At 27.9% G+C, this 14892-nt stretch overlaps 1 protein-coding gene across 4 annotated transcripts in view; it reads left to right on the plus strand.

Moving 5' to 3' along the window:
- The window catches only part of LOC107165166 (cell adhesion molecule Dscam1-like), a 70420-nt gene that overhangs the window by 37244 nt on the left and 18284 nt on the right, over positions 1–14892 (plus strand). For 3 of the 4 annotated variants that reach the window (XM_089221119.1, XM_089221121.1, XM_089221120.1), the window contains 2 exons: positions 7463–7652; positions 14182–14324. In XM_089221119.1, coding sequence (XP_089077245.1) covers positions 7463–7652; positions 14182–14324 — 333 coding nt within the window. Of the gene's footprint in view, positions 1–7462; positions 7653–14181; positions 14325–14892 lie in introns of those variants that run through there. The other variant, XM_089221122.1, reaches the window with a different exon arrangement.

Consider the following 14892-nt stretch of genomic DNA (forward strand, 5'->3'; position numbering starts at 1 on the left):
ATATAATATGCATCGCCAAAGGATAAAATAATTGAGAATATAATCACTCTGTATACCCAAATACCTATATATTCCAGGGGTAATGGTAGCTGTGACAGAGAATAAAACCTCCAAGACGAGGGTGCAAAAACGCACGACTATCTATGCACGTTTTTTTGGACTTCCGAAACGCATTTCTCGATTTAAAGTCTGCGCTCATTCCGTCTTTACACGTTCCATACAATCTTAATAATATTCTATTTGGTATCGCGTCATATTACACACCTTTTTATTACATTTTCATAACATTATCGCTACTTCACTAAGATGGTGGCCTGTACGAGACGAGGTTACTGCGAGTCACACACCGATATTCGAGTGATTACAATGATGAAGCAAAAAATAATATAATACAAAAAAGATTACTGTTTGTACTACAAAATGTGTCAAATATTCATTATATCGTAATAGTATAAACTATGGATTAAAATATTATACCGAGTTACGGTTAATCTGATAACAAACGTCTATGAATTGTACTTATGTTTCTTAGATTCTGAACGAAGTGATGAATGTATTGATTTTACAATGTGTGTGTGTGTTTTTTTTTTTGTGTCTGTGTACAGCATAACTAGTTGAAATAATGCTTCAATTTCAAACTTTGGGGGTGGTTTCTGATGTAAAAGTGAATATCCTTGATGCATTATAGAGGTCAAAAGTTAACATTTTCCGACAGTTTTCAAAAAAATCGAGGAAAACAAAAAAAAAAAATGACAGAAAACGGGAATTTTTACGCAAAACCAGTTTTTGACAGATTTTTTTATATGGTTGTAATTCAAAAACTAATCACTCTAAATACTTGAAATTTTCACCAAATGTTTATGTTAGTGTTATCTATATACAGTTTAATTTTCAAAATGTTTTGACTTTTTTGAGATATTTATAGACCACTGAAATTTTCGATTATTATTATAAGAATACATAGGCACAATTTTTTTTTTTTATTAGCATTTGAAGTTCAAATATTGACAAAAATTCGTCAAAACCATGAATATTTGCAAATTATTTTGAAGTTGAAAAATCATAAAAATGTTTGTGTTCATAACTAAGGATTAAAAATACAACACTAAGTTTTCCATAAGTTTTACTTCAAGTAGCTATAGAGAAAACTCGAAGCGTCATTCTAGGAAAAATGTTTTGGGTGTTTGAGTTTTAAATTTTTATGAAATCAGGTATATGTATAGGTATATGATAATATAAGGTATTATGAATTATGATAACTATTAGCTACATGCAATGTTTTTGGAAAAATTGATGTACCATGCCTTATGCAAAATGCGTCCTAATTGAAAAATAAAATATTTGTTTCAAAATAGAATATATCACAATATTTAAATAGAATACATCCTATACTGCAGACAAATCATCTCCGTTCAGAATCGTTTTTCGTATACAATGATACCTATCATTGCATTCAAATCTAACTTACCCTAGTCAGAAGTTATTATGTTACATAATTAGTCAATTTTTCGGTAAAATATTGAAGTCACTGTCCTGCAACTGAACACATTTGCAGTGATAATGCGTAATATATACAGCTGACTAAAAAAATATGTGATACTATGATTTTAAACAGAAAAATACTACTCGTATTATTTATTTTAATAAAAAAAAACAGTCGGGACAAGTAAAAAAAAAATAGTGCTAAAGAATCTTTCATAAATTGTGTGTTACACTTATTGAATAGGAGAAATAGATACCTACGCTATTGTGGATTCACATGGGTCGCCCACTGTTTTGTTTTATCATATTTTGTATGTAGCTACTATAATTAGTTAGGTGATGAGATGGAAAATAATAATAAAAAGGCGTTGTGAGAGCAAAACAAATATCAGTCATAAATTTATAATGAAAACAAACTATCTCTCAACGCCAGCGTTGTGTTCGGGAGTAGGAGGAATAAGAGGAGAAGCGTTGGCGGTAGTGGCGAAGAATTATTAATTTTATTAAACACGGTGGCTCGGAAACACCGTTTGTTTTTTTTTTTAATTTCTCTTTCCTAGTTGCTGTCCCTCCGCGGATGAGTCGTCGTCATTGAATGAGGTACAATCGGGTATTCGCGTTTCGCTTGTTTTTTGAAATATCGTTATTTTATTTTTTATAATTATTGTTTTTACGATCGACCATAGAGACTCTTAAGAAAGACACACACACTCATATATTTATGTATATATATATATATATATATATATATATATATAGAGAGAGAGAGAGAGAGAGAGAGAGAGAGAAAATTCCACAGCAGTGTAATAGATACAACCGACGTATTATTAGTATACCTACTCACAATAACAATTTCAATGGGGTTTTGAAATCAAATCACGATTTGAGAGAGATCAGTGACCGAACAAAATAATTCCTGTTCTATTCTATCGTCATAGCCCGTGTTCGAATCCATGATGATGGCGTTGCACGGCGTCCCACTCAACGAGCACTTCATTATCGTTTCAATATTATATTTACTACGATTCATACGCGAAGATTATTTCGTCACCTTTTTTCTCTGCGATGTTCAATATTATTATTTTATCGACAAGTATTTTATCAAACAATTACTACATGATAGGTACCTATAATAATTATTTGTTGTAAACATTATGCAAGAGTACACATGGTTTGTTTTTTCACTGATTATTCATGAAATTATTTCAATTAAAATGTTTAACTTACAACAATAACGCACAATTTAATGTTTGTTCATTGTGTCATAATAAACATCCTACTCCTGTGCAGTAGTCATAGTGTAGTGTAATTATACTTCAGTTTAGAAATTAAAACAATTAAAACGTCAATCGGCTAAATTAGTGAGGGAGTATTTCTAATTTTAATTTTAGTTATTAAGCATTTCCATTAAAAGGAAACCTAAACGAATTTATAATCTGTTTAAATATTTTAATTTAATTTTTATATCATTCATTGACAGTCGTTATTATGTGTCTTGCAAAAAAATTAAATTCAACACTTAATTTGTGTCTTAATAAATTATGAAAACAGATGATGCATATATTTTAATTGAATATTGATCAACTTATTAATTAATGGCGGAGTTTATTGAATTTTATAAAACACGAAATAAACTGAATGCGATTATTTTTAAGCTTATTTTACTTATAGTTTATTTAATATTCAACATTAAAAACAAATAGAAATTATTTAAAGCATTTTTTGAAAGAAAATTATAATAGTAGTTATACAATTTTTTTTTTGAATTAGGCCTTGGCAACTATGGCCATTGGTAACAATGAGTTTAACTCTAAATTATTTACATTATTAAATTTTGTAGACAGTCTTATACTGTATAAATTAATATGATTCATAATATTGTGACCTTTTTTTAAAATTTTTGTGATATATTTAAATTTAACACTTATGTACATTGATTACCGTAAAATGAATTTCTTATCGTATTTATTAAACATTTTACAAATAACCATATTTCTAAGTGGCAAAATTATTTTTTAATAAACATTAAAAATACTGTTCACAGTTGTTAGCAGTTGATCAAATGCGTAAAATGAATGTTTTAATTACGCTTTAGTATATGGTTAACTCATAGTTACAGGATGAATCACTCTGTAAAATGTAAACATAGTATGAATTTTTTTTCATGACTTATGGAGCATAGCAAAGGTCTTTTTATTTTATTTTGTAATAATATTATGTAGTTTGTTTTTTGTGACCACACTTTTTTGTTAAAATAAGCTCAAAAAGTTTCATAACTCTCCTTCTTAAATTGAAGTTTAAACACAGATTGTATATAAAAATTTTTTAGAATTTTCGAAAATAAAATATGATAAAATACAAAATAATATGTTGAATAAAATATGCAAGCAGCAGGCATATCTTGAAAACTTAATCTTAACAATGTTTTGATAAAACGTCAAAATCTCTATCAAAATAAATTTTAAACACCTAGATTTATTTATTTTTTCCTATTTTAAAATAATCGATCAAATATAATTACCAGACTTGGTGTTTGTGAAAACTTAATAAACATATGCATATTGAGTAATAATATGCACTCAAGAATATGTTTGATAAACTAGTTTTGATAAATTAATAGATACATGATGATAGTATTATCATCATAGTATAAAAAAACTCTGGTTGGTATAATTTGAATATTTAATAACATTGCATTGAACGTTTACAAAAAAAATATATACTTAAAATACTGAAAATGTAACAAAAAAAAATGTCTTTTACTAATGGCCTAGTTGTCGATGTACTTTTATCAATAAAAAAAAAAAAAAAAAAAAATATGATAACCTGCCAATTTTTAAAATAATATTCTTTATATTACTATATTATAATACTATATGGTGTAGGCATGCTCATCTCCCAATTATTATCATACAACCATAAAATAATGCATATATTTTAAATAATAATAATAATCTTCTCGTCAGTCACTTATATATAATTCAATGTAATTTAATTTAGGTGCTAATATAATATTATTATCCAAACCAACAATTTAATGAAATCATGTGTACAACTCCAATTTCCCATAAAATTACTATTGATCATTATTTTATTCACTAAAGTTAAGCAATATTCACTTGATAATAATTAGGTCTTTACTTAATAGCCATATAACTAAAATATAAATGGTAGTATTATTTTTAAATTTTAATTAGGTATATTAGGTACCTATATGTATATGTATATTTTTATTTTTTTATAAATTATAATATAATATTTTTATTATGTACGAATAATTAATTGCACCGTTTTGTTGAAAACCGAAAATGACACAAGTAATAATACTGAATGGAACAAATTAATACAAAATTAGAATTGTACACATTTTTATACTGATTACAGTTTGTATCATTTCGAGTTAATCAACATATTTTTAGATCAAAATAGTATAATGGATAGTGTGTTTGTGTGCCTTTGAGTACAGTGAGATCGAACAAAAAGATTCCACTTTTGTTGTCGTTTTAATTATTAAAATATATATATGCGCTAAAGGGGGAAAACAAAAAACCTTTCGAAGAATCTGCGAGTACACCAAATACGCGTTCCAAGAGTATGATACGCGTGAGGTAGTATTTTAAAAACAAATTTTCCCTTTTTTATTTTCTATAATAAATAAAAGGACTAGGCCAAACGACTAGAGAGCTCGGGATCATTTTGTCTTTTCTCATTACGAGAAAAAAAAAACAACAGCGATGAACGACAAAACAACAGGGTCGCCGAACGAGGCGGGAATGACAAGATTATTATTCTTCTCATTTTTCGAACCCTATTAACGACGAGAGTAGAGCTAACAATGTTGGCAAAGGAAATTCCGATTGCGCAGTGTTCTCCTGCGACCCCCCTCCCCACCCATTCCACAATGGTACACAACATGCACTGTATACGTACTACCCTTTGCATTTCCGTCATCCACTCGTCCGCTATCAATCACCATCTACACACTACTATATACTTCTTCGACGTGAATACTGATGAGATTTCACACAAATGAACTGGTGCGCACAATGCGCAAAAGGATAAGACAAAATTAACATGATCCAGCGGGCGCGCGTGTGTGACATGTCTCAAACTCCATTCTTGTTGTTTGAGTTCCTATCAGCGGGCTACAGATTACAATATATAGATACTTATAACTATCTATTTGTTTGGAGGATGTCCTCTTAAGGGCTCACATTCTTACTCCAATCGAGACGATATAAAAAAAAAATTCGATTGACAAATTAATTAAACTTTATTTAGTGTTTGTATAATATTAACAATAAGCAAATTATATATATATATATTTTAAATGGTATCAATTTTAAAAACCACAATGACTAAGAAACATACATTTCATTTAAAAAAAAAAATGTAATATTATGTTTATATATATATTCACTTAACTGAAAGAAAATATATATTTAATATACCTAGGTAACAATCAAATGGTATAGTGGTATATTATATATATATTGAGTACGCATACATATCACATATGAAAATGATATTAATAATCTACAATATTTTTTTTAAATAACTTAAAATGCTGACATTTGTATTTTATGTTGATACAGAAAAAGTGAATTTTTATAATAATGATTAAATTATATTTAAATATGGCGAATTTCCATTATACATCAAAATGATAATAATATTTTGATTTAACAATATACTTAATCTATGTGCCCAGTTGTTCAAAATTAAATCAGATGACTAAAATTTAAATATAAATTTATGATCGCAGCATCTGGACAAATGCATTTTAAAGTTTTAACAAGAAACCGTAAATAAAGAATAGTTTTCAATTTTTATTATAATTATTACGAACATTTGTTTGAATATTTTTGCATACTTTATTAAGCACAGCTAAATAATTATATAGCACACAATAAGACTACAACTGTTTTCTTAGTATTGCTTATGAATCTTTCAGAACATGATGATGGTAACTAAAAAAACTATTATGTTTCTATTTATATCTTATAAAATTGAATTTCGTTTCAATTGTATTGTAAGATTGATACATGTTAGATTAATTAAACCATTAAAATATATAACTATTATATATGTATATTTTGGGTTAAAAAAAAAACCAATCTTTATCATTAATACATTTGAATACCAAATGTTCATAATATTTAGTATGTATTACGTTTAAAATATCTGCACGACATTATTTTTAATTTATTTTAACAAAGCATATAATAAGTATGAATTTATAATTTGTTTGTTTTCCGTGTTTGTTCAAAATACATAAATTTAATTAAAAAATTGTATCATGTACAAAGTTATTATTCACCATAAATTTTTAAGAAAAAATCAATTAATTTTTTTTTGATTCCGTGCAATAAAGATAGATATTATATTACTGTTATTGGTTAAAATATTATTATGGTTATAATATGCTGTTTCAATTAATACAAATTTATAATATTTTGTTTTATTTTTACCTTATTTTATAATATATAATATATAAATATAGTATCAATAATATCAATTACCAATAAAATAAAAATAAAAACCCAAAACTTTATTAATGCATATTATTTTATAGAAAAACTTTTTTTTTTAAATAAAATATGAAATATTATCAAAAATAGAATTTTTAGACTGTACTACTGTTATTATGAATATTCATCAAAATACAATACATTATTACTATGAAGCACTTTTATTTTGAATTTAATTATTTTTCTCCTTTCCGTCGACTCTTAAAATTATATACACAATTTTATATCATTAATTAACAAAATATGTTGACTTTTATTGGCAATAAACACTAATTATCATTCTGATATTATCCAAAATGCCAGTTTTCTAATATTTTCCTAAGTTTTTAAATGATTCAGTTAATCTATTACATTTTACTTGATATACGTTTGGTTTCTGTTAAAAAATATGATAAAATTCTTTCGTATTTAAAACTATATTAAATCGTACAAAATATGCTTTGTTTCAGATATCGTATTTGGAATATGGCAAACCAGTCCTATGGAACCACCCAACTTTATAGTAGAACCACCGAGCCTAATATACTTTTCCAACACAACTGGTACGTTGATTAGCTGCCAGGGACAAGGAAATCCACAGCCAAATGTTACCTGGCTACTTCACAACGATCGTGTGGTAACTGACATACCAAGCCTCAGGTACATAATGTTATTAATACATTTAAAAAAGACCGTAATATTTATTATAATGTTTTTCGATACTCTACAATAATTAATTAGACTCGACTTTTCGTTTTTTTTTAAACACCGAAGTGTTGGTATCACTGCAATTACATATTTTTTTTTGCCTCGGAATCGAGTATAATCTATGGTGTATGTATTTTATTCCATAATTTTTGGGGGTTTTAATAGTAACACGGCGATATAGTTATGCAAAATAGGTACATGTTGTGACCGTGATCCGGGTATTCGTGTTTCTGCCTCTCAAGTACGTGATATGTTTTTAAATTGCATTTCAATTGGTTACCGTGATTATTGTACCGTTTTATGCTGTTTATTAATTTGCTCATAGAGAGTTCATGTCCAAAGGACAAACAACTACATTCGTCTGCCGCGGTACGCTCAACTTGGCACAACTTCTGCATCCCTTTACCTAAATAATAGTGAGTGACTCCCAAACCTAGGTATATTATTAGGCTCACAGCTGATGTAATGAACCTCGCTGACCTCATCTTGTTAAAAAGATGTACACCCTGATGAATGATGAATGTATTATACCACAATTTTTTTTTTTATTGAAATATAAAGTATAAGATACATTAAGGGTTTTTAGAAAAAATTTAATAATTTTTAAAACAGACTTTTATTATAATTTCTGAAAATACATAAAACCATAAAAAAAATCGTGTTATTGTAATTGAATTATACTACAAGATCTAATTTTAAGTAAATTTATTATATTTTGTTGTTTCTCCGATTTTTCAATGTCTGATGAATCAATAGTAACTTAAATTAATTCAATATAATATATTATAAATTCATTGTCATTATGTTAATTGGTTCATAATCTTTAAAGTAAATAGTGTCCTGTATTTAGGTTCATGGGAGCCCATTGAGGAGGGGGCTAATAGGGCCTAAGGTAGACCTGATAGACCTAACCTAACCTATGACAATACAAATATAACATGCATATTTGCATTCATATGTGAAAATAACATTAATTCTTTACTATCTTACATTTGATATTTTTTTTATTTTAACCCTCCTTAAAATTTTACCTATGGACGCCCAAGTTTGGTTTATACTTAAATAAAGGAAATACAATCAACCACCTACTTGTGCATCTTTTAGTTAGACATTTATAAACACAATAACTGTTTTATATTGGTATATTATGTTTGTTTTTTTTATGAATTTCGTAGTATTCTTCTACAATCTATATTTCATTAAACGTTATTCAAAATCTTAGTGATGTTTATTTTTATATTGCACTATCATAACAAATTTGAAGCCATAATTATATATTCATAGTATTTTTCTAGTTAAAGATTTGCTATAAAATCCATAATTATATACGAAAAACCACATTAATTAATCTCATAGTTGTTCATTTTGTTTTGGTCACTTGTTCAGTGATATCAAAATTTCAAATTGGGGAAGTAGTTTTAATGAAATTTAAACATCCAAATAATAATCGTTAACACTGTTATTCATAAACAAAATTAAAACACTAAATGAATAAAAATATATGTGTAGTTTCATATTAAGCCATCTACAATAAAAGCAATTCAATAGCTAATAAAAATAGGCACAATACGTATACATAGTAAATTAATTTTAGAAGTGAATTAATAATATTTTTATAACATTTACAATGACTTCATAAATTTTGAACTTCTTGATTATTTATGATTTTCTAAGTGTATGTAGTATAGTTACTGTGTTTATTAATGACTCGTAAAAATTATTTTAATGTGGCACCTACTCATTATAATGGTTTTTTCTTTTTATTCTAAAGTGTTCCTGACATACATGGTCATCAAAATTATTGATAAGATAATAACAATATTTAACATTTTTAATAATTAGTAAGCGTTTTATAATATGTAAGTTAATTTCATCACAACCATAAATTACAGCATTATGTGTGCATTGACAAATATTATTATCTAAACGTATATTTATATACAAGATATGTGTGTTTTATACTTTGTTTCAATAAAAATAAAACTCCAGAGTAATCTGTTGTTATGTTATACAATTATTAGAATTAAATGTTGATATTCCATTTATTATTTCATTTTTATAGAAAATACGGCAAAAATTATATTGTTTCTCAGTCCAATAACCAATCCTTTGGATTTCTTTTCTGATATGAGCGGTAAACTGAAATTCAATTATCTAGAAAAAACGTAATAAATAATCCATACTCAGATATGTATTCAGTCGTAAAAGAAAATTACATATTATATATATATATATGTTACCGTTTTACTTAAAATACGTGTTTTGGTATTTCTATACACCAAACCCCATAGGGGTTTCGACGTTGAAATGTTAAATGTACAAGAAAATAAGTAATAACCGTATCAATTTATTCCGTTGTGTTTTTTGGACGTTTCCGGGGGCTTTTGAGTTTTGACTATATTTTACGGTTATATACGCGAGAGTTTTTCATTAAAACTCTATTCACGATTTTTCCTTTATTACTTATTTCACTTTGTGTTGTATATTGTATTATACGAACATATAAAAATCCTTCCACTTTGAACACCCCATATCTTTATGGTGCGTGTATTTCCGACATTATATGGTGCTCGTATTGAATGGCAATACACACCTTATTCGTTACACCACCATCGCGACCGTAGAAAGATGGCGTCTCATCCTTAACCACATTCAATATTTACACACCACCAGATAATCGTCCGTTCGAACACCGCACACACTTCAAACCGATTACGTACACCCCCCGGAAAGGTATAATTGAATTCAATGTCCAACTCTACATTGCGATATAGTAGTTGCATTCGACATATTATAATAATTATGATGTCTACTATGTTGCAGCACATTATTAAACATATTTGTTTGAAAATAATTTAATTTTAATTGATTTTACTCCCACGTCATAATATTTTATGTCTTATAACATGGATCTTAAACTCAAATTACCTACGGGCCATATATTTTTTTCAAAAAAGAGAATTAGATTTAGTAAAAAAGTATGCATAGCCCCATTTTTCTTGAAAAGTCCGTCTTTCTTTGTAAATTGTACGTTTTATCGGTTTGATATGAGACATTAAAACGAACAAATTACGCGTATAAACTTAAATTTAAAATTCAACTAGAATAGCAACTATAGTTACTCGTACGAACAAAACAAAAAAGGTCACAGTCAAGCTGTTATCCACTATTACACTGAATTAAAAATTATATTTATCTTTGTAGATAAGATTTGATTTCAAATATTTTATTGGGCGTAATGGGATTTCTGAACAAGTAAAAATAAAACATGAACGTTAAATAATATTTTATGTATTGATGATGCGTAAAAAAAAAATAACAATTTTAACAATTTTTTTTCAACATTTATTTTTATTGCGGGCCATATAGGAAGGGTACACGGGCCACCTGTGACCCGCAGTCCGTATGTTTGAGACCACTGTCTTATAATATGTGTATGTGCACAAAAATCAGCGTGTGCCAACAGTAATAGCTAACGTACAATTCAGATGTACCTACTTACTGGATAATATATGTTTCAAAAAATGGTTGAATGAAACATGTCAAAATTACATAATTCGACATTTGTTTATTCAAAATGTATATGAGTACGCCGTTTTGTCGTCTAATAAATTCAGTAAAAACATCGTAACGAGTTTTTTATGGGACTAAGACCAATTAGCATGGTATCTACTTGCGTTCACTATAAGTAATTGTACGTGAGATTATGATTTATGTTTGAGTAACAAAAATACGTTATTTTTTCAATTATTCTATCGTTTTGTTTTGCAGGAAAAAGCGTTTATTTTTAGGTTGATAAAAAAATCTCAACAGTTTTCAGTTGCGCTTCAAAAGATCTTAACCTACCTGATTGAACAGATTGAATACTTATTTTTATATTTTAATAAAAACATATATCCCTCGAAAAAGTTCACTGCATCTTTTTATCAGCTAATTCATGATAACCATAACAAAACACGTTGAAGGATATCATTGTGTACCTACTATATTCTATCAAAAATAAATTAAAATTTTTTTATTAACCCTATCATTTTTAATAAAACCGCCAACAAAATTAAAGAATTATATGATATAGAACCACTGCTAGTTTTTTTTAATGTACCTATAATAGGTACATTGCATAATACTATTTGTCTTTAAAGTCTACAACAATTGTTGGAAATCTTATTTATCTATTGAAAATGCCTTTAAAAATATTCAATTCGATATTCCACCCAACACTATTGTATCTATGTCTGTATAATATATAGCATTAATTTTTTTATATTATTTATTTTGATAAAATTTATTATATTTTAAGAAAGCACAACAGTAATGTAATTATAGTTAAAAATCACCAGCATACCCTCTAATTGTGTACGCTGATTTTATTTTTATTTGCAGTTATCAAAACATAACAATTATTTCATCATTGAATTAATAATTAATACTTGAAAATTAATGTTTATATAGTTAATTTTGTGTATTATGCAACATAGCTGGTATAAGTCAGGTTCATACTATATTTACACTAAAAACGTACAAACATCTTAAGTTTTAATAAAACATTCAAATTTAGATGTTATGAAATACAAAAAAATACTACGTTAAAATTTAGTGGAAGATCTTGAACTTAGTTTATGAACCCATTAAACATTGCATTTAAGACATCATCAATCACCAATTACAAAAGTATATTTTTGAAAACATTTGGTAATCACGCGTTAATTATTGATTAAGAGAGACTTTATAAAAGAAGACCGCTCGAATTTTCTATGAGAATCTTTTAAACAAAACAAAAATATTAAAATTTTTTTTATTTAATTTATGTTGTCAAAGTCACGTATACTCACGCGTGTTCAATTAACATTTAAAAATTGCTCGTTATTGATTAAAGAACAACACCATTATATTAGCAGGTATTTACCTATTCCAAATGCACGCTGTTAATAGCCATGTTTTAAATAAAAAAATATCTCCGAACCATAATACTCATAATCGTTTTTAAATTCAATGATTTATAATAATTGCTTTCAAATGCATAATATTGTTAAAACAGTTTGGCATGCGTCGAAAGGGTCGAAGATAAATGAAAAAACATCCAATCATACCCTCTGCAGTGTGTCTGTCACAAATCATTTCCCTATTTTTATAATTTTACACCATATATATACAATATAATTAAGTGTTTGGTACCACTGTACCATGTTTAGGTATAACCGTGTTTTTTTTCGTATGACAAAATTAGTATTTAGTATTTACTCAATCATATTACATTTAGATCACATTAAAAAAAAAAAAAAATTAAAAATTAAAAATTCCGAATTCAATAATACACAATTTGTTTGCCGTGTATGTAGAATATTAGGCATATAGTGTGTTTACTTATTTACTTTGTGAACAGCAATAGAATATCAATAATATCACGACGACATTGAATCGAATGAGTTGATATATTTTCATTGCTCGTCGAACAGTTATTTAATGTTGAGCTGTTAAAAGTTTTAAGTGCACGCGTATAATGCAAGTCTGTTACATTGCTGAAGTTATGGGTATAAATGAAATATAAATATTATATTGTTGGTAAAGAACGCTAAATAATATAAAATATATACTATAACACGTGGTAGACGTTAAATGGCAGCGTCAATGACCATATGTCGCCAATAATTATTACAGTAATTCCTGGTAGCTTTATTTTTTTTTATTACTGAACAGTATACGTCGTGTATCTGACCGAGTGTGGATAACGAGGGAGAAATAGAAAAAATACACTCTTGTGTGATATATATAAATACGTTTCATTATTTTTATTATTATATTATACACGATATTATTACTCACGACCGCGATGTCGTCGGGAAACGTTTTATGACCCATGTCCCTAATTGCGAACGTTTATACAATAAACAATAGACGATTCCTCCGAACCTAAACATCTCGTTCGGAAAAACGGACTGAACCCATTTTTAAATAATAATTATTATTGTTGCTTCGGTAGAAAAAAAAAAAACAATTTAAAAAATAAAAATAAAAACCACAAACCGTGTTCGAGTTTTAATTACACGACGCATCGCGATTTTAATATGAAATAGTTATAAAACGAGATGTGAATAATTTGTTTAGCCAAAAAGAATTCACGCGGCGGGGGTTGTATATACCTACCTATATATGTATAATGCGAAATAAAAAAAACACTCTAAACAACGTAATCGCACTGTGTGTAGGCACTGCATGATATATATTATAATTACATGATTTGCTTATATACATACGACTTGTTGGGTCTATTATGCTTGATGACTGCACTCAGTCGTTGTGTATAATGTTAAGGTATTCACTCACACCCGAGGCGTAAATTACTTTTCACGCTTCGGTTGTGCAACAATTTTGTTCGTACTTTTTTTATTCTCTCTTACCTTTTTCATGTATTTCTTCGCACTATTATTTATTATTATAACGATATTTCTTTTCATTACGTGCCCGCATATTTTATTTCCAGGGAAATGCGGCCAAACGGCAACTTGTACTTTCCGCCGTTCCCCGAACAGTCGTACATGCCAGAAATACACGCGGCGACTTACAAGTGTGCCCTGGAAAACCCAGTGGGGAGGATCGTCTCGCGGGAGTCCAGGATTAAAGCCGGTACGGATCTGCGTAAATATTTAATTTTCGTTTCCGCGCCCCAAGCCGCCGCCGCCGCCGCCCACTTACAATACGAACGTGTATACCTAACCAGTGAGCCGTGTCGTTTATTTCGATTGTTTCCCCCTCGGCTCTCCTTCACCACCACCAACCGTGGGAAAAGTTAATTCAACGTCCACTTACATTCACATATTCCTAGTGCAGTGTGTAATATTATTTCAACTAAAATACTATTGTCTAGATGACGTGTGCAATTTCGATCGCACGAGTTTTAACGATGGGTTTGTGTTTTTAGTTGTATTCTGCAATGCAAAATAAACGTACCTATACCTACGTATAATTCAAAAACAACGCATTTTTAAAATTTTTTTTAGTAAGAACTTTGAGTATAAAACTGAAGCTAAACTAAAACTTTCAGTATAGTTAATCGATTTCAGAAAAACAACGCGTTAATAAGGCATATCGATTGTCTAATAAAAGATAAATTATTTAATGTTAAATATTTTTTTAAATAAATTTAAAATATTATTATGTACACAATTCATACAAATTATTAAATTATTATAAA

This window comes from Diuraphis noxia, unplaced genomic scaffold (genome assembly GCF_037042655.1).
Source record: "Diuraphis noxia isolate RWA-SAM2 unplaced genomic scaffold, SU_Dnox_SAM2 contig0002, whole genome shotgun sequence".
Lineage (NCBI taxonomy): Eukaryota > Metazoa > Arthropoda > Insecta > Hemiptera > Aphididae > Diuraphis > Diuraphis noxia.